The sequence below is a fragment of the Rhinatrema bivittatum genome, unplaced genomic scaffold (assembly GCF_901001135.1).
Source record: "Rhinatrema bivittatum unplaced genomic scaffold, aRhiBiv1.1, whole genome shotgun sequence".
Taxonomy (NCBI): Eukaryota; Metazoa; Chordata; class Amphibia; order Gymnophiona; family Rhinatrematidae; genus Rhinatrema; species Rhinatrema bivittatum.
In genome coordinates, this window is record NW_021821488.1 from 1,808,944 (window position 1) to 1,830,560 (window position 21,617).

Consider the following 21,617-nt stretch of genomic DNA (forward strand, 5'->3'; position numbering starts at 1 on the left):
GCCACAAACAGGCCAGGTTTTCAGGATAACCACAATGAATATGCCTGAGATAGTTTTGCATGCAGATCTATTTCATGTATATTCATTGTAGATATCCTGAAAACCTGGCCTGTTTGTGGCCCTCGAGGACCGGAGTTTGCCACCTGTGCTCTAGATCATTTACCATATTATTTAGATAATTGTGTTTCCAATTCTTGAGCTGCTCCCCTGCAAGTTACCTGTAAGCTTGAGAGCAGCAGTGGCACAGTTGCCTCACAGAGACCAGATACACCAAGCAATTTTCCCATAGACACAAAATGGGAAAACTATGTTAGTACATCATGCCCATGGAATTGGATTTGCAGGCTCATGCTTGTGGGATGCCATCTGGGATAGCATAGCCCATATGAACCAATCAGATTCAATGAGTGTGAGATAATTGTGGCTTCTCCCAGAGGTTCAGAACAATGGTGGAAGGATGCTTAAAGAGTTTCCAAAATAAGGATTCAGCAGTAAAATGTTTAATAGGTGCAGGGTGAGTCATAGGTGCCAGCTCCATGGGTACTTTGGGAACCCTCAGTATCAGATTTTCCTCCCGTGTCTGCTCTTCGCAGACTTTTGGCTGCTGAGAGGAGGGGAGAGGCTGAAGAGATGACATGGGGTCATGGGTGCTGAAAGACCCAGAGCACCAATAGAACTGGCACCTATGGGGCTGGGTGTAACCTGCTTTGATTGGTGGTTATGACCTTAACAGCTGTGGTATGGCTAATCAAGCTTGCAAGAAGGCATTTGGATACCCTGCGTGGAGCTATGGTTGTGACCCAAATGGCAGTGGCAAGACTGTATCAGGATTCCAAGATTGGGGTAACCTACACAGAACAGAGATTACAACCCTCACTTACAGCAATGGTATGGCTGCATTGGGCTTCCAAGAAGGCGGCTTCCAAAAAGGCATAGGATTTACCTATGTGGAGTGAGCGTGGTTAAAACCCAAACTTCAATAAACATGGGAAGGCTGGATGTTTTGGACAATGGCTTTGCTAGTTTAGGTAGCTGTGTAGATTGTTAGAAAGCTTGGCAATAGGACATAGATGGCAACCTGGATATTGGATTTAGTGTTGGTTTGATAAGAATCATAGAGAAAGATGACTAGGTGGTGGAGGTGGTGGAGGTCAATACTTAGGTACATTCTGGGCATGCTTGGGGCTAATATGGAGGGTAACGGTAGAAAAAGGATTGAAAGTTCAGGTAGATGGCATGAGGGATAGGGAGCAGGTATTGGGTTGAGTATGGGAAATTGTGTGTTCATCTACTTAAAATGGAAGAATTGCGACTGGGCAGACCAGATGGGCCAATTTGTTCTTTTTTGCTACTTTCCAAACATATTTCTGCAATGCTGTACGATACGCAGAGGGCAGAACTCTTAACACCTGCTTATATACAAATGTCTTTATTCACCGTGTCATTATTACTTTTGCAGATTAAAGAAGAACCAAACTCATCTGATACAAGGACCAGGTATTATCTCTTACCGAGGTTAGGTGTCTGCCACAACAGAAGGAGCTAGTTTTGCCGTATAGTCCACAGCCAGCTGCTCATTTTAATTTGCTGTTTTTTATCCTCAACCTGTCTGTTTCATTCCTTTTTTCTCAAGTTCCTGTTTACTCTCATCTCACACTGGATTCTCTTTGTTCTTTGTCTCTCATTGCTTCCAAACCATGTTTCACTTCTTCTTTCCTAACTTCATTGTTTTTTCTCCACTCGGCCCTAGTTTTGCTTCCTTCTTTCCAGTTGTTCACTTCTTTATACCAGCCCTAGGGCTCAGTTTTTAATTCCCTCCCAGTCTCAGTGCTTTATATGTCCCTGTCAGTCCCTTCTTCTCACTCATTTGTAAGGGTTAGGCTTCCTATGGGCCAGTGACTGTCCTTCAGTAACTTGGGTAATTGCCAGGTTCTTGTGGCCTGGTTTGGCCTATGTTGGAAACAGGATGCTGGGCTTGATGGACCCTTGGTCTGACCCAGCATGGCAATTTCTTATGTTCTTATCTATCTATTTATTTATTTAACGTGTTTTGTATACCATTATTCAGTTTCGCCTTCAGAACGGTTTACAGTAATCGTGAAAAAAAGATTAGATGAACATCATCACAACAGATTGTCTTGAAATCGGATTACAATTTCAGGGTTTGAGTGTTATTACAATCAACATATTCTATTAAGGCGTATAATGGGTTAATGAGTAAGGCAGAAAGGAAAGGTGTATGGTTTGGATGAGTTATACAGTTAGGTCAGTAACAGCAGGGGTTTCAAGGTTCAAGGTATAATTAAGAGGTTGTTAGATATGCGATGTGAGGTCATTTGCACAGTGTCTTAGGTATTCGAATGTTGGATGTTATTTTGTTGATCGAGGGATGGAGATTTCTTCTTGGTGTTGGGTTGCGTGGGTGTCTGGTAGTACGGATGATTTGGTGAGTTTGAGTAGGCTCTGGTGAACAGCCAGATTTTCAGCTCTTTCTTGAAGGTTTTAATGTTTGGTTGAGTTCTTATTTCGATTGGTATTGAGTTCCAACCTGTGTGAACACAGGTTGTGTTCAGGTTTGTGGTTTTGGCGTGAGGGATTTTGAGGAGGCCTTTATTCGTTGAGCATAGGTTCTGTTTTGGAGCGTGGATGTCGATGGATTTGCTTAGTCAGTTGTTTTGATGACCTATGATTATTTTATGCAGGATTGTTAGTACTTTGTAGTCTATTCTGTATTTTATTGGGAGCCAGTGTAGTGAGATGAGAGTTGGGGTAATGTGCTCATGTTTTTTTGTTCGTGTTAGAATTCTGGTGGCTGTGTTCTGTAGGATCTGGAGTGGGCGGATGGTAGCAAGTGGTAGGCCAAGTAGTAGGGCATTGCAGTAGTCTAGGTTGGAGAAGATGAGAAGTTGCAGGACTGTTCTGAAATCATCCTGTGCAAGGAAGGGTTTAAGACGTCTTGAGTGTGAGTAGTTTGTGATATCCTTCCTTTATCTTGTTAGTTATGTGGATTTTGAAAGATAGTCCGTTATCTAAGGTGATTCATAGGTTTCGAGCATGGGTGACTGGAGAGATTAATGTTTTGGGGTTTTCCGTTTTGAGTGGTTGTATGGGAGAGTTGATTTTTTTTTTGTCTAGGATGTTTATTTCTGTTTTATCTATGTTTATTATGAGTTTTAGGTCGGTTAGACGCTGTTTGATTTCTGTGAGATAGATGGTTGTTCTATCATTTGTTTCTTCCAGTGTATTCTGTATAGGGACCAGTATTTGTATATCATCCGCATATAGGAAGTGGGTCAGGCCTAGGCGTTCTAGTGTGTGACAAATTGGGAGAAGGTATATGTTGAAGAGTGTTGCTGATAGGGCAGATCCTTGTGGAACTCCTGTGTTGAGGTTTACTTTGTTCGAGAAGTTGTTGTTGAACATTACTTGGAAATTTCTGTGTGATAGATATGATGAGAACCGTTGTAGGGTATTATCCATGGCTCCTATTTCAGATAGTCTGTCGAGGAGGATGGAATGGTTGACTGTATCAGAAGCAGCTGATAGATCCAGGAGGATTAATAGGTAACTTTGTCCTTTGTCAAATCCTCTAAGTACTGTCAGTTCCTATATCTATTCTTATGTTCTAGCTTGCTACAGCTCATGCTGCGGTCTACTACTAGCCATTCAGATTTCCTTTCTGGTCACTAAGAGGTTATGGGGTAGATTTTCAAAAGGTTCAACTAGGACTTAGCTGATTAAATTTGCACTTTTAAAACTTTTCTCCCACTTACTGGCTAAATTCACAAGGCAGCCAGAGTTAGCTGGTTAAAAAAGGGGTCAGTTTCAGGGGTGTTCCCAGGGTGAATTCATGAGTTAATCAGTTAACACTGATTCCTCCATCTAGCTGGTCAAATTTTGACCAGCTAGATCTGAGTGACTTTTAAGCTGAAAACCTAGCTGCTTGGAAAATGTGCTTAAAGATAACCAGATAAAATTTGATAGGCTAGATTTAGAGATGCTGTGTGTTTGCCTGTTGGTAGGGACTGTCCACCTAAACTTTGCCAGTTAACTTATTCCCTCTGCTGCTCTTAGAAAATAGATCATATGCTTTTTTGTCTCTGGCACAGACCTGGGCTTGCAGGCTCTTAAAACAATACCTCATTCAGTTTTACTCTGGCTCAGAATCCTTTTCACCTTTAAATGGGTAATTTTCTGTGGCTTATTTTTTCTTTGACTAAAACTGAACCAATACAAGAGCCAAGTTAATCTGCCTTGGCTTATCTACTCTGGTGGTTTATTGAAGAGTATGACAATGTATGTCTTGAATAACAAACCATGCAATCTTTCGTTTGTGGAGGCTCCTGGGGATTAGCTGAAATGCAGTGGTTTACTGTTAGAGCACAAAGCCAAGCAGAAGTTAGTTACTGTTAGAGAATTTACATTGTGAAATTAATTAAAGGTTTCCTCATTTGCTTGCCTTTTGCTGTTCATAAATATTTTCTCCTCTCACTCTTTCTCTCTCTGACAGTGAGACTGCTTACCTACTGATGTACCATCGGAAATATCAGCAATCTGCACGCCTTCCATGTAAGTATAAGTCATACCAAAATATGTATCCAACCAAAATGTCTCATACCAAAGTATTGGGTAGATTTTTAAAGGGTTACGCGCATAAGGTACACGCGTAACCCTTTTAAAACACCCCTGCGCGTGCCGAGCCTATTTTGCATAGGCTCGGCGGCGCTCGCAAGTCCCGGGGCTTTGCTAGGGGGGCGTGTCGGGTGGGCGGTGCAACTTTCGGGGCATTCCGGGGGGGGGGGGCGCGACTGAGGCCTTCGGAACAGCCCCTGGGTCGGGAGATGGCGTGCCAGTAGCCCGCTGGCGTGCACGAGTTACACCTGCCAGAGGCAGGAGTAACTTTTACAACAACGGTAAGGGGGGAGGGTTTAGATAGGGCCGGGGGGTGGGTGGGTTAGGTAGGGGAAGGTGCGGGGCGGTGGAAGGAAAGTTCCCTTTGAGGCCGCTCCGAAATGGGAACGGGCAGCGCGCGCAGGGCTCGGCGCACGCAAGTTGCACAAATGTGCACCCCCTTGCGCACGTCGACCCCGGTTTTTATAAGATATGCGCGGCTACGCGCGTATCTTATAAAATCCAGCGTACTTTTGTTTGCGCCTGGTGCGTGCGCTGTTTTTTTAAAATGTACCCCTATGTGTTTAACCAGAGCATGTGTTATACCAACATGTTACACCAACGTATGTAATGACCTAAAAGATGAATGTTACTTTTGTAAACTGTTGTGATCTTCGCTTGGAACGACAGTGTATAAAATAACTAAATAAATAAATAAATAAAGTTATCTTGTTCCATATGGTCTGGCCAGACTCCATAAACCAGGGCTTTCCAAATCTGTCCTGGGGACCCCATATCCAGTCGGGTTTTCAGGATATTCACAGTGAATATGTATAAAATAAATATGCATACACTGGGTCTCCAATGCATGCAGATTTAACTCATGAATATCCCAGAAGAGCTCCAACAAATATATGGCAACTCTTACTTCAGGAGACAAAGAAAAGCCTGTCTTTTGTCTAAAGACTTTAATGCTAAAACCAGACCCCAAAGCTGCTAAATTGACTATGGGAAATTGTATTGGCCTTTCACCTCGAATTCTCTTAAACATTTATTATTATTTATTTTATTTAACAGTTTTTATATACTGACGTTCAGTGGTGATATCACATTGGTTTACAATAAACAGAGAATTACACTAAATTAGCGCTTGACAGGGAATGTGAACAGATCAATAACCAACGATCAATAACAAAATGTAATACTAAATAGGCTGTAATTAAATACAATAACGAAATGTAATACAAAATAGGCTATATATATATATATATATATATATATATATATATATATATACACACAATTTACAAGATGACTAGAGCTAAGTTACCTATTAGTTATGATGACTAAGACTAAGTTGATAACATGATGCTACAATCCAGAGTTTTTTAATTGGACCTATTTATTCATAGAGTTAAAACTATTAAAGGTGAATTTTAAAAGCCCAGAGCATGTGTCAATGAGCGGATGCTCGCACAAGTCTGGCTTGTGCGCACTGACCAAATTTTAAAAGCTGCTCAGATGCGCGCTTTTCTCCCGTTGTGGTGCATCTCACTCTGTTTCAAAAAGGGGCGTGGTGTGGAGAGCAATGTTGCCTTCTGTTAAGGGTAGTAGCAATTGCTGCTCCGTGCAGGCCAACCACAAGCATATATGTAAATTATACGTATAGCAGAAAAGTTACCTCAAATCTTCATTTTCCATTCTCAAACCAGCAAGAATCCTCTGTTTTTGTCCCATGCCCTTTTAAATTCCATTACCATTCTTTTCTTCACCACCTCTTCTGGGAGGACATTCCATCGATCCACCACTTTTTCCATGAAGAAATATTTCCTAATATTGTTCTTAAGTTTCATATTGTGACCTCTAGTTTTACAGCTTTGTTTGCATCGGAAGAAATTTGTTTTGGGTTTTTTTTGCACATCATTAATTCCTTTCAGGTATTTGAAGGTCTATATCATATGTCTCCTGGCTCTCCTCTCTTCCAGGGTATACAACATATTAAGATGCTTCAGTCTCATCTCATATAGCTTTCTATGCAGACCCCACACCATTTTGGTTGTCTTTCTGTGGACCACTTCCATTCTGTCCTTATCCTTTTTGAGATGAGGTCTCCAGAACTGAATGCAGTACTCACCAATGAACTGTTCAGGGGCATTACTACTAGTTATGCCTCTCTCTATGCAGCCTCCCTCTGACCTTAACCACCACCTTATCACATTGCTTCACCACCTTCAAATCATCAGACACTATCAGTCTCTCTCCCAGTCCGTGCACATCAGTCTTCCCAACACATATGGCTCCTTCAGATTATCATGCCTCAATGCATGACTCTCTGTACTTCTTGGCATTGAATCCCAATTGCTAAACCTTCGACTGCTTCTTGAGCTTTCCTAAGTCATTTCTCTTTCTCTCTACTCCTTCAGGCATGTCCACTCTGTTGCAGATCTTAGTGTCATCTTCAAAAAGACAAATTTTACCTTTTAATCCCTCTGCAATATTACTCACAAAGATATTAAACAGAACCAGTCCCAAAACAGATCCTTGAGAAACTCCACTTATCACTCTTCTTTCTGTGGAATACTCACTGGCATCTGTCAGTCAGACAATTTGTAATCCATTCTACCATCTTGGGACCCCCTCCCAGGCTTCTAATTTTATTTATGAGCCTTCTATGTGGGTCCGTATCAAAAGCCTTGCTGAAATCCAAGTAAACCACATCAATTGCTCTTCCTTGATCCAATTCTCTAGTCACTCATTTAAAAAAAAAAGTCAATTAATTTGTTTGACTGGACCTTCTGCTGATAAAACTATGTTGTTTCAGATCCTATAACCCATTGGATTGCAGATAGCTCATTATCCTTTCCTTAAGCAGTCTCTCCATTAATTTTCCCATCACAGAGGAAAGGCTAACTAGCCTTTAGTTTCCAGCTTCCTCCTTGTTGGTACTATTTTGTTCTGGTTCCATAATTATCTATCCGGACATAGACAACAGGTGAGATGTCGTTTGAATGTTTCTTCATGGCACCTTCTTTCAACCAGTGTGCCTCAGGGCTCTTCTGTTGATAACCACTTTATTGAATATTTCTTTAAGGCCAATTTGTAAATTACTTTCTGGTCTAGGACTATATATTAAAATCTGTATGCTGGCAATACAATTGTTTTCCCCTATCAGCTGCTGCTGATGTTAAAACCACTCTTGATCTAATTTTCATCTACATGAATGCAATCAAAAGTTGTCTAAATTGTAACAGATTATCACTCAATCTTTCTAAACTGAGTTAATATAAGTAGATTTTCAAAGGTTGCCTATCCTCCGTCCATCGCTTTCCAGCATTGTATTATCCCTTTCATTAAGGAAGTTAAGAACTTGGGGTAACTTTTGATTCTGTGTCACGGATGTGAACCCTTGGGCTCTGGTGTGTTTGATGCAGCCTAGCAGGTGAACCCATTAGGTCCATACTGACAACTTGTGGACTCGCTCTTACTGGGACTGGAGCTGGAGCTTCACCTATACCAGCTCTGTTCGCTGCAGGTTGAGCCCTTGGGTTCCAGGGGCTGGCAGTACTTAGGTGAATGTCCCATAAGGATCAGTCAGATGTAATCAGGATACATGCTGAGTCAAAACTGGCAGCAAATAGACAGGGTCCAGGGGCAGGTGGAAGTCCAAAGGAGATGTCAGTGTCCATAGCAGAGGTTAGTACCAGGCAGTAGGTAAGAGAGTAGTCAGGTCCAAGCGGAGGTGATTACCGGGAGTCAGGCAGAGAGGGCAGTCAGGGCAAGACAAGGTACAGGGACAAGGCACAAGCAGGACAAAGCAATGAGGAGGCAAGGAAACAGCAAGAGACAAGGAGGCAAGGCACAGGAACATGAGTAGCAACACATACTGAAATACAGAGGGGCCTGTTGCTGAGGTACCGGCTGGAAGCGCGGCTGGAGTTTAAACCCATAGCCCGTGCTGACATCATCTGTCGGCGCCACTGCTGTTCTGCTGTGGGGTTCATTTAGTTCGGTGTGGGCCAGGTGCACCTAGGGGACCTGAAGAGGGAAAGTGGTGGCATCCATGCCATGTGAGTGTCAGGGGTAAGTGCTAGATAAGTGCATTCATTTATCACAAATTAGGCAATTTCGACGGGGGACCCAAACCACGAAACGGATTTTCGTTTTTCAGGTTAGTGCGGGGGGCAGGAGCACACTTATTTAAAAAAAAACAACCCCACCCCAACTCTTCATTTTTACTTTTACAATCCCCCCACCATCCTGATCCCTCCCCAAGACTTACTAAAAGCCCTGATGGTCCAGCTGGGTCCCGCGAGCGATGTCTCCCTCTCGGGCCGTCAGGCCTACCACGAATCAAAATGGCACCGTGCCCTTTGCCCTTACGATGTCACAGGGGCTACCGGTGCCATTGGTCGGCCCCTGTCACATGGTAGGAGCAATGGACGGCCGGCTCCATCTTGTGCTCCTACCATGTGACAGGGGTCGACTAATGGCACCGGTAGCCCCTGTGACATAGTATGGGCAAAGGCTATCGGTGCCATTTTGAATACTGACAGCCCGAGGTGCAAGAGATCTCTCCAGGACCCCAGCTGGACCACCAGGGACTTTTGGCAAGTCTTGGGGACATGGTAGGAGCACAAGATGGCGCCGGCCGTCCATTGCTCCTACCATGTGACAGGGGCTGACCAATGGCACCGGTAGCCCCTGTGACATCATAAGGGCAAAGGGCACCGGCGCCATTTTGATTCGTGGTAAGCCTGACGGCCCGAGAGGGAGACATCGCTTGTGGGACTCCGCTGGACCACCAGGGCTTTTAGTAATTCTTGGGGAGGGATCGGGATGGTGGGGGGGTTATAAGAAAGTAAAATTGAAGGGTTGTGGTGGTTTTTTTCTGATTCTTTTTTTTTTTTTCAATTCGTTTTTCGCCTTGTTTTCCCTGATCCGTGCTGACAAAAAACGATGCGCCGAAAAATGAAATTTTCGACAAAGCGCCCAAACCGAAATACCTCCTGATACAAAAAAACGAAGCTCATCTCTAGTAAGTGCAGCCAGTTGCAGGGATCTCCCACAGCCAACCAAGCATTACATTTTGATTTATCATTCAGATCTAACGTTAAGAAAATAGTCCAACAATTATTCTGGAAGCTAAGAATGTTGTGTAAACTTAAGCCATATTTGGAACCCATTGATTTTAGAGCGGTGCTGCAATCTCTAATAATAATGAAGTTGAGTTAATGCAATTCAGTCCTTATCTATATGATACAGGCTTTACAGGTCATCCAGAATTCAGCAATTAGGGTACTTACTGGATCTTCAAGATTTGAACATATTTCCCCTGTTTTATATTCTCTGCACTGGTCACTGGTTGAATAGAAGGTACAATTTAAAGTACTAACAATGGTATTTAAAGCCATAATTAATGTTATACTCGTAAGCATCAGTGTCTTGTTCAAAATTTATGGACTTTCTAGGGATCTTAAATCAGCAGCCCAGTGCCTTCTTGACTTAGCTCACCCTCATTTAATCAGGCTTGTCAAATCCAGGGTAAGATTCCTTTATGTAATGGGTCCAACCTGGTGGAATCAGTTCTCATTAGCACTTCATAAGAAAGTCTATTTTAAGACCTATATAAAGCTTTTGAATTTCTTCCTGTTTAAGTAGGCTTCCAACGTGCCATCTGGGAAACATGCTATATTAGCAGTTGTTATGCTCTTGCCACTGTATGTGTCATGTAGCATTACAGTTTCTGCTCATCATATAATGTATTTGATTGTTTAAGAAGGCTCTTAATTTGCCATCTGGGTAACATGCTGTATTAGCAGATATCATTAACTTACCACCGTTTCTGTCATACAGCACTATAGTCTTCATTCATTGTTTATTACATTTGATTGTCCAAGGCCTGTTTTTAGAATTTAAATGCTTATTTCTATGTTTTTATGAATGTTCGATTGTAAGATGCTTTAGGACCTTGGATAATGCAGCATATAAATTTAAAATTAAATAAATAATTGAAAATGAATAAACAAGAAGGGCAAAAGAACTGAGCCCTGTGGTAGCCCATATAGGAATTGTGAGCCCTCTGGGCACACGGAAATACCTACAGTACCTGAATGTAATGCGCTTTGAAGTGGCTGAAAAGTGGAATATAACTCCCCAAAAAAATTCCCAAAATCTAGAACAAATCTTTTCTAATTCAAAAACGTCTTCATCCATTTCTACAGGCCTTTCAACAATTTAATGGTATGATTGACCGTGTCAAAAACTACTACTATATTTAATCCTCTTTCAGTCTCCCAATACACCCCATCTAGTAATGATACTAACAGAGTCTCTGTACTGAAGTTTAAAAACAAAAACAGACTGGTATTTCTTAAGTAGGGAATGATCTTTCATGAAATCACACAGCTGCAATGATACCATTGTCTCCATCACCTTGCCCCAAAACAGCAAGTTAGAGACCAGTCAATAGTTCTTCCTAATCCCATGATTGAATGAGGATTCTTGAGCAGCGATTTAAGCACTGCTTTTTAAAGATTTGGGGAAGACCCCCTCACTTAGGGATGTATGCACTATTATTCTGATTCTGTCAGCCAATCGCTCTCTTTACATTTTTACCAGAGCTGACAGATAGGGATCAAGACACAACCAGTGAGCTTTATCCTTCCTGATGCCTCACTCATGTATTTCTTATTTACTACAGAAAATTTCTCTCAATTCCTACCTTCTACCTCTCCCGTTTCCCCGCCAACATGATGCCCCCTCCTTCCACATTCCCTGTTACACTCTCACATTAACTCTTTCTCTCTGCTCCTTTTAACCTCCAATGGGCTGGTTTCTCTCTCATATGTAAACCTTCAAAGTCTTTACAGATGTTCAACACTTTATTTCTAAAAAAAAATCCTCAGAATGGCTCAATTAATGTATAATCTTTGCCACTGTATTAGGCACAAATGTCAGCAATTTCACCACTTGAAATAATGCGTTCAGTTTTTTCCAAGTGGATTCAGTTGTCCCAACCTGTTTCTGATCATCGTTTATCATACTTTTTCAATTGAGCACTGTAACAGAAGCTATCAGTCTACCATCGGTAGATTGTAATTACATAGGCACATGGTCATATAAGTACAAAGTTACAATAGCACAGCAATAACAATTAAGCACATTTTTCAGTTCTTCCAATGGGTATGGGTAAGGGAGGAGTGAAAAAGAGAGCATTTTCTAGCATGTGGCAGATGGACTCAGGACCAATGGGGATAGTGTACTCCTGATAGCAGATGGGAGATGGAGTCAGATTTCAATGCTGACGTCAGCCTACATATACCCGTGCAGGAAGCTTAGCTCTTCAGTATTTCTCTGTCTCCTAAAGCAATAGGGACACTACACACACTAGAATAGTGTTAGAAAATTTACCTCAAGAAGACGAGCCCCGCTCTCATGTGGTGATACCTAAGGGTCCCTCCCCCAGTCGAGAACTCCTGAGGTGATTTCCGAGATCCCTCAGAGGTAAGCCTCGGTTCGGTAGCCAGCTCCCGGCGTGGACTTAGCCCCCAGGGTGGCTTAGAGGCAGCTGGTGTTGAACCGAGCACGGCAGTGAAGGTATTTCCCTCTCTCTCTCCCCCCCCCCTGCAGCCGGAGACTGCCCGGCACGAGACCAGGAAACGCCGAGACCAGGTAAGGTAGAAACCTTATTTTAAGTCTCCGATCTCCAAGGCTCAAATAGCTGCACAGATCATCCCATCCGGCATCTGTTAAATTGGGTTGAGCAGCTCTGTCCGAGCTAGACCCCGATCTGGTGCAAGGGTCCACACACGTGGAGACCCTCCGGGAGGGCTGCCATCTTGTCCGCTTGGTCGCCGGCACCATTTCCTCCCCCCCCCCCCTTGACTGCCGTATTGCCCGCACAACCGAGCCATGCGCACAGCTGCGAGCCGGGCGCACAACCGACTTGTGCGCACAGCGGCGCTCACAACGGTGCTGTGCATACAGCGACTCACACAACGGTGCCGGGCGCATAGCAGCCCGCATAAATGGCCCGAGTGCACAACTAGGCCCGTGTGCACAGTGGCGCGCACATCTCGCCCAGGCGCACAAAGTGGTAACCTGCACACGCATCCCACACGCACATCGTTGATGCACCTGGAGCGCACAACTTAGCCTCCTGGCGCGCACACAGACGAGTTTTGAATCACTCCACGCGCACAAGTCATGGCACTGCCAGCCAAGAAGATCAAGGGACAAGCCCTCTGCCCAGCCTGCCACCTGAGAGCTGCGCAACCTGACGTGGCCTCCGCCCTATGCCTGCAGTGCAAAGAGGCTCAGGGGGAACCTAAGCAAGGCTCCCCACAGCCAGTAGAGGGCTCCGGATCCACTAATGATAGTACCCCAGGCCTCTGTATCTCCAACTCGGCGCCTACACAGGGGGGCACCTCGGGGGCCTCCACTGGATTCAATATGGACCTAGGGACTTTTTCCTGTGTGGAGTTCTTCAAAGGGCTGCAAACCTTTGTCCAGGCGCAATCAGTACTGCCGGCGACACAGTCCCAGTCTCCACCACCAAGCACCTCTCAGACCTCCCGAGGCGTGCCCCATCCAAGCAAAAGCCTCCCCTTAGGGGACACAGACACCTCGGGGGATGAGACTGACTCCCTGGAGGAAGGGGAAATCCCTCCAGGGATGGAACCATACTGAACCATACTGCGATTCTTCTCCAAAGACGAGTTACCAGCTCTTGTGTCTCTGACCCTGAAGACACTGGCCATTCCAGCCGTGAGTACCACAGCGGAGCCAAAGACGAACCCCGTTTTGGTTTGTCTCCGTCAGGCCTCATGCTATTTCCCAATGCTGCGGGCCGTACAACAACTGATTGACCTGGAATGGAACGCCCTGGAAGCCAGTTTCAAAGGAGGACAGGCCCTAGAAGCCCTATACACCCTGGAACCCATGGCCAAAGAACTCCTACAGTTTCCAAAAGTGGACGCCATGGTCTGCGCAATCTCTAAGCTTACTACCATCCCAGTTGAAGGAGGAGCTGCGGTAAAGGATACCTAGGACAGACGTCAGAAATCCATCCTTAAGCAGTCATTTGATGTTGCAGCAATGACCCTATAGATCGCTTCCTGCTGCGCCGTTGTGACACTTGCCTGCTTGCTTCTCTCCAGAGATGCAACCACAACCGCCGAAACATTAGAACCGGCGATATCCTTCCTCAAGGACGTGACTTCATACCTAGTGCGCGCCTCAGCCAGGGGCGTCTCCACCATAGTAGCAGCCAGAAGACAACTATGGCCCCGTAATTGGTCAGCCGATGCGACCTCCAAGACGAACCTCATGAGAATGCTTTTTCAAGGATCCCTACTGTTTGGAAGCTAATTAGAGAAGTTAGCCAAAAAATGGGGTAAATCTCCAGTACCTCGCTTACCGGAGGACAGGAACAAAAGAAACCAGCATTCCTCCCCCCGAAGAACCAAGGGCAGAAGAGCCCAGCGCTTCAGACCATACAAGAACACATACTACCAGGCACCTCGCCCCACAGGCAGGAGCCAGTCCTTTCGGAACAGACACAACAAGAGGGGAGCAGGCTCATTTACAGGCCCCGGCCGCACCCCACAATGAGAATCAACAGACCCTTCCACAGGAAGAAGTCATAGGGGGCAGACTTACCCTCTTCTACCAAAGATGGGTCGAGATAACATTGGACAAGTGGGTCCTAACAATCATTCGAGAGGGATACTATCTGAACTTCCACAGCATCCCTCCAGACAAATTTGTGAGATCACCGTGCCACTCCCTCTCCAAGAGGACGGCAGTGGAAACCACACTGACAAAACTACTCAGCCTAAAGGCGATAACTGCAGTGCCCATGCACCAACAAAATCTGGTCACTATTCCATCTATTTTATCGTCCCCAAGAAGGAGGGAATGATCAGGCCCATCCTGGACCTCAAGACGTCAACCGCTACCTGAGGGTACCACACTTCCGGATGGAAACCCTACGCTCAGTCATAAGGGCAGTATAGCCGGGAGAATTTCTGACTTCCCTGGATCTATCCAAAGCCTATCTCCACATCCCGGTCCATCCAGACTGTCAGAGCTTCCTACGCTTTGCAATACTGGACCATCATTACCAGTTCCGGGTGCTACCCTTCGGACTAGCTACTGCCCCTCGGACGTTCACCAAAATCATGGTGGTAGTGGCGGCAACACTGAGGAAAGAGGGAATCCTCGTACATCCATATCTGGACAATTGGCTGATCAGGGCAAAATCTCCAGAGGAAAGTTACCAAGCGACCACCAGAGTCAAGAATACTGCAGAATCTCGGGTGGGTCGTCAACACAACCAAGAGCTGCCTGCAGCCCTCTTAATTGCTAGAGTACCTGGGTGTCCGGTTCGACACCAAAGAAGACAAGGTTGTCCTTCCCCTCCCCAAGGAGAAGGAAACTGATGGGTCAGCTATGTTCGCCCCAGGGTATGGGACTACTTCCTAGTCCTCGGCCTCATGATGTCAACCCATGGGCAAACTGTGGCTCTTGCCCACATGCGCCCACTACAACGTTCCCTACTGTCATGATGGAACCAGAATTCCCAGAACTACTCCATTCACCTCCAGCTACCAGCAGAGGTTTGGACCCAGCTCCAATGGTGGCTACAGGTGCCTATCCCCACCGAACTGTATCCTGCTCACCACGGATGCGAGCCTGCGAGGGTGGGGAGCCCACTGCCAGGAACTGATCGCCCAGGGACAGTGGGACAAGGAAGAGTCGGGATGGAACATAAACCGACTGGAAGCCCGAGCAGCCAGATTAGCCTGCCTACGATTCGGCCACAGACTCCAGGGAGAATCGGTCAGAGTCATGTCAGACAACGCCACAACAGTTGCCTACATCAACCGCCAGGGAGGAATCAGAAGCCAACAGGTGTCTCTGGAAATAGACCCTTTCATGGCATGGGTGGAAGCAAACCTACAAGGGATCTCAGCCGCCCACATCGCAGGAAAAGACAACGTCTCTGCAGATTACCTCAGCAGAGAGAAGCTAGACCCAGGGGAATGGACGCTGTCGACCACAGCCTTCCAGTTGATAGTAAACAGCTGGAGAACCCCAGCCATGGACCTCCTGGCAACCCGGTCCAAAGCCCAAGTTCCCAAGTTCTTCAGCCGCAGACTAGAACCACAATCGCGGGGAATCGACGCCCTCATCCAGACCTGGCCACAGGAAGACCTGCTGTACGTTTTTCCCCCATGGCCACTACTGGGCGGGATCATCCGCAAGATAGAGCACCGGGGGGGGCTAGTACTTCTAGTGGCCCCGGACTGGCCAAGAAGGCCATGGTACGCAGACATGCGAAGACTTCATGCGGGGAACCCTCTGGGCCTACCTCCACACAGGGACCTTCTCTGGCAAGGACCGATCCTCCACGAAGACCCGACTTGATTCTCTCTTATGGTCTGGCCATTGAGAGGACTCGCCTGAAGAAGAGCGGATGCTCTAAGGCAGTGATTGACACCTTGCTCCGAGCACGCAAGTTCTTCCCTCATCTAGCTTACATACAAATATGGAGAGTATTCAAAGCCTGGTGTGAGGATTGCGAGATCCTTCCGCGGACAGTCAAAATCCCCATGATCCTGGAATTTCTGCAGGACGGTTTGAGAAGGGGTTGTCTCTCAACTCCCTCAAGGTTCAGGTGGCTGCGCTGGCCTGCTTCAGAGCCAAAGTGGACGGCATCAGTCTGTCAACCCATCCAGATGTTTCCCGCTTCCTGAGAGGGGTCAAACAAATCCGACCACCGTTAAAGTGGCCAGTGCCCCTATGGAATCTCAATCTAGTACTAGACTTCCTAGCAGGAGCTTCCTTCAGACATACACGTGGTCTGTCGCTACGGCTCCTGACCTTGAAGACTGCATTCCTAGTGGCAATATGTTCAGCCCATCGCATCTTAGAGCTTCAAGCGCTATCCTGTAGAGAACTGTTCCTCAGGTTCACACCAGGAACCATACAGCTACACACTGTCCCCTCCTTTCTACTGAAAGTGGTTTCTCAGTTCCATCTAAACCAAACCATCTCGCTGCCATCTCCAGACGAACATAAGGACTCTGAAGACTCACGCCTTCTTCACCATCTAAACGTCGGCAGACTCCTAGTCCGATACCTGGAAAGATTGGAATCTGTACGAAAGACGGACCACCTATTTGTCCTTCACAGCGGAAAGAAACAGGGGGAAGCGGCTTCACGAGCAACTATAGCCCACTGGATCAAAGATGTAATCAAGGCGGCCTACGTAGAGGCAGGGAAACCTCCACCTCTACAAGGCTCATTCTACAAGGGCCCAGGCAGTGTCCTGAGCAGAAACCAAGATGCTGTCGCCTACCAAGATGCTGTCGGGTGGCTACGTTGTCCTCTTTACACACCTTCTCCAGGTTCTACCGTCTGGATGTCCAGGCACCGGAGGACATAACCTTTAAGAACATAAGAACATAAGAAAATGCCATACTGGGTCAGACCAAGGGTCCATCAAGCCCAGCATCCTGTTTCCAACAGTGGCTAATCCAGGCCTTAAGAACCTGGCAAGTACCCAAAAACTAAGTCTATTCCATGTAACCATTGCTAATGGCAGTGGCTATTCTCTAAGTGAACTTAATAGCAGCTAATGGACTTCTCCTCCAAGAACTTATCCAATCCTTTTTTAAACACAGCTATACTAACTGCACTAACCACATTCTCTGGCAACAAATTCCAGAGTTTAATTGTGCATTGAGTAAAAAAGAACTTTCTCCGATTAGTTTTAAATGTGCCCCATTCTAACTTCATGGAGTGCCCCCTAGTCTTTCTACTATCCGAAAGAGTAAATAACCGATTCACATCTACCCGTTCTAGACCTCTCATGATTTTAAACACCTCTATCATATCCCCCCTCATTCGTCTCTTCTCCAAGCTGAAAAGTCCTAACCTCTTTAGTCTTTCCTCATAGGGGAGTTGTTCCATTCCCCTTATCATTTTGGTAGCCCTTCTCTGTACCTTCTCCATTGCAATTATATCTTTTTTGAGATGCGGCGACCAGAATTGTACACAGTATTCAAGGTGCAGTCTCACCATGGAGCGATACAGAGGCATTATGACATTTTTCGTTGTATTCCCCATTCCTTTTCTAATAATTCCCAACATTCTGTTTGCTTTTTTGACTGCCGCAGCACACTGCACCGACGATTTCAATGTGTTATCCACTATGACACCTAGATCTTTCTTGGGTTGTAGCACCTAATATGGAACCCAACATTGTGTAATTATAGCATGGGTTATTTTTCCCTATATGCATCACCTTGCACTTATCCACATTAAATTTCATCTGCCATTTGGATGCCCAATTTTCCAGTCTCACAAGGTCTTCCTGCAATTTATCACAATCTGCTTGTGATTTAACTACTCTGAACAATTTTGTGTCATCTGCAAATTTGATTATCTCACGCGTCATATTTCTTTCCAGATCATTTATAAATATATTGAACAGTAAGGGTCCCAATACAGATCCCTGAGGCACTCCACTGTCCACTCCCTTCCACTGAGAAAATTGCCCATTTAATCCTACTCTCTGTTTCCTGTCTTTTAGCCAGTTTGCAATCCACGAAAGGACATCGTGGCCCACTTAGTACTGCCCTTTGCAAGGGCAGTACTAAGTGGGCCACGGGCAGCCTCCCACCCTGTTCGGGAGTAGCTTTTGTACATCCCATTGGTCCTGAGTCCATCTGCTACACTGTAGGAAATGGAGAAATAACTTACCTGATAATTTTGTTTTCCTTAGTGTAGACAGATGCTCTCAGCATCCCACCCACGGCTGCTCCAAATCCGGAAACCTCAGGTGACAAACCCCGAGAACAAGACAGGCACGGGTAAGCCAGGTATTACCCGTAGTTCAGACACCCATAGTTGCCGGGTGTCAACGTTATTCGGTTGAATGCACTGGCGGTCTCCAATTTGGGATCCAGTTGAACCAGCCCTAGTTAATCAAGTTATTCAAGTTATCCAAGTTAATTAAGTTATTATTGAACACATATATCCACAATTGCTTTTCGAGGAGAATACTGAAGAGCTAAGCTTCCTGCACGGGTATATGTGGCTGACATCAGCATTGAAATCTGACTCCGTCTTCCATCTGCTATCAGGAGTACACTATACCCATTGGTCCTGAGTCCATCTGTCTACACTAAGGAAAACGAAATTATCAGGTAAGTAATTTCTCCAATTGTCTGCCAAGAGTTGGTTAGGAATGGGATCATAGTTCTGCTTGTGTCTATGTGTTGAATACTGCTTGAAAGAGTCAAGTTTTTATTAAGTGATTGAAAGTTAGCAGGTCTGGGACTCGTCTGATGACTGGTGGGAGAGAATTCCATAAAGTGGGGGGCTGATCTTCAAAAGGTCCTCGTTCTTTTGCTTGTGAGGACCATTTCTTTGGGTTTGTGGTAGTGAGCGCAGTGGGCAGTTTGGCATGTATGGGGTGAGGTAGCTCTTTAGATATAGTGGGGCACTTCCATTGATAGACTTGCAGAACACAATCAAAATTTTGAATTTGACACAGTAGAGAACTGGAAGGTAGTGGAGAGTTTTCAGGGTTTGTGTGATTTTGAACACATTTTCTTATGTTCATCGTCATTTCAGCTGTAGTATTCTGGATGAGTTGCAGCTGTCTGACTAGTTCTCTGGACAGTCTAGGTGGAAGATTAAACAGGCCTGACTGACGGTTTCAAAGGCAGAGGCCTCAAGAAGCAGTCAAATATATTGTAATTGGTGTATTAAGAAGAAGGCTGATTTGGCACTCTTAGGACTTGGATTTTAGCAGTGAGTTTAGAGACAGGCATGGATCTGCACACAAGTTGTAACTCTGATGTCAATGAGGAGGGTGTCTGATATCTTCTAGGAGGGATGGAAAGTGGAGAGAAGGTTGGGAGAAATTGTATACATTGTAGAGGGCACATTCTCCTCTGGAACGGCATCCGATTCTGATCTGATGTTGGCAGTCTTAGTGAAGAAATTAACTAGATTATTACAATGTCTTTCCAACATCGGCGCGAATGGAAGAGGAGAGTGGATTCCAGAAGCTTATTGACTATATAGAATAGTTGTCTGGAGGAGTTTTATGTCTGATTTATGTTGCGCCTGGAGGTGGACCCTTGTCCTGAGGCAGTGAGGAGCGGCTCCCTGGTTGGGCTCAGGAAGTACCTGCCACCAGGGGGCAGAGCACAGGAGGAGACAGAGGCTAGCTGGAGCTTCACCACTGGAAGTCTGAGGTCCCCCAGGTGGAGCCTTTGGGGACCCGGGCTGCTTGGACTTAGGTGGGCCTCGCAGGGTCTCCCGGAAAGGAAGTGGAGAGGTGTGGCCACCAAGCTCAAGGGTGTGCGGTCGATGTCGAGACTGGAGGCTTGGGGAATCAAGGAAGGCCAGAACAGTGTCTGCGATGACAAGGCTAGGAGCAGGGTCAGGCTCAAGGAAGTGAGGTCAGTGATAGCAAGGGTCAAGTTCCAAAGGTCAATCCGAGAGTAGTCAGCCAAAGCAGGGTTCAGGTTCCAGAGGTCAGACGTGGTCAGGGATGCAGGCAAAGGTCAGAATCCGGGCAGTGATCAATGTAGTCAAGGAACAGGCAGAGGTCAGTACCAGAGAGTCAGTCCAAGGGTCTACCTGAGGGAATGCTGGAACAGACAGATGCTGGAACAGGAGGACGCATGAACAAGACTGGAACAAGCGATGAGACACTGAGGCAAACTAGTACACACACGGTGTCCACCCGATTGCCAAGGCAAGGAAGTGCAGGCAGGAACTTCTTGATATACTGTGCTCAATCAGGGTGCGCCGCGGAGCCTGGTCCCGCCCCTGGCCCTTAAAGAGGCCAGGCAGTCCGCGCGTGCGTGCCTTGGGGCGGGGCCGATGCCACGGGGACGCCGAGCTCTGTCGTGAGGCCTGGTGCGTTAAGAAAGGCCCGGCGACCACTGCCACAGGACACCGAGGCCTCAAGGAGCTAGCTTAGCTGCGGGAGAGGCTGACCCGGGACCTGCCAAGGAGTTGGGAAGGTGAGCAGGCCCATGCGCGGGCTGAGCGTGGACGGGACGCACAATAGTTTATTGTTTGGGGGTAGTATGCCTTCTTAGCATCAGCCACAGCTCTGCAGCTATGTAGTATTGCGTCTCTCGTTTAGCTGCTTTATTAGCCTTATTATAAATACTGACATGACATAACAGTAGTATTGAAAATGGTCTGATTATAAAAACATAAAGAAATAGACTGGGCAATTGAAAGTATATAACCAGAAGGGGGTCAATAATCAGAACATAACCGTGTATCTAAGATAACAAGATAGACATATCCAGCTAACTTAGATGGGATACTCAGCAGCACAGCTATGCTGCTGAATATCCCCATAGAGATCGCTACTTAAATGGATAAGTCTTATCCATCTGCTATTGAGCAGGTCTAACTTAGCTGGATAAGTTATCTGTCTAAGGCTGAATACTGGTGCTTATCTGTATAACATATCTAGCTAAGTAGCGCTGCCTTGATCCACCCATTGCCCACCCACAACTTATTCGGCTAACTAGGTATCCTGATAAGTGACTTTATCCAGCTATCTAGCAGCCGCTGAATATAACCGGATATTCAATGGCTGCTAGATAACTGGATAATTCCTACTTATCCAGCTTTTAGCATTTGAATATCGACCTCAAGTTGTTTACTTGACTGGTTCTTGAAATTTGGTAGCAAAATTTCAGCTGCTAATAGGGTTTGAGATATCAGTAAATTCCTCATAGTTACACACTATTTGGTAGAGATGTGAATCGTTTTTTGTGTTCATGTCGTTCTTTGTTTTTCGGCCGCTGCGGGAAATGGCATTTTTTTGTGGTTTGGGGTTTTTTTTTCGTGAAAAATCGTTTTTTGGGTTAGCGAGCACTAATGGGAGTTAGTGCGCACTAACTCCCTGTTAGCGCGCATTAATCCGAAAAACAAATTTTTACGAAAAAACGGGAAAA

The 21,617-nt window shown here is 45.7% G+C and overlaps 1 protein-coding gene across 3 annotated transcripts in view; it reads left to right on the forward strand.

Moving 5' to 3' along the window:
- LOC115082694 (ubiquitin carboxyl-terminal hydrolase 47-like) overlaps positions 1–21,617 on the forward strand; it is a 134,866-nt gene that overhangs the window by 112,091 nt on the left and 1,158 nt on the right. For all 3 annotated transcript variants that reach the window (XM_029586891.1, XM_029586889.1, XM_029586890.1), the window contains 2 exons: positions 1,460–1,497; positions 4,511–4,569. In XM_029586891.1, the coding sequence (XP_029442751.1) occupies positions 1,460–1,497; positions 4,511–4,569 (97 nt within the window). The remainder of the gene's footprint in view (positions 1–1,459; positions 1,498–4,510; positions 4,570–21,617) is intronic.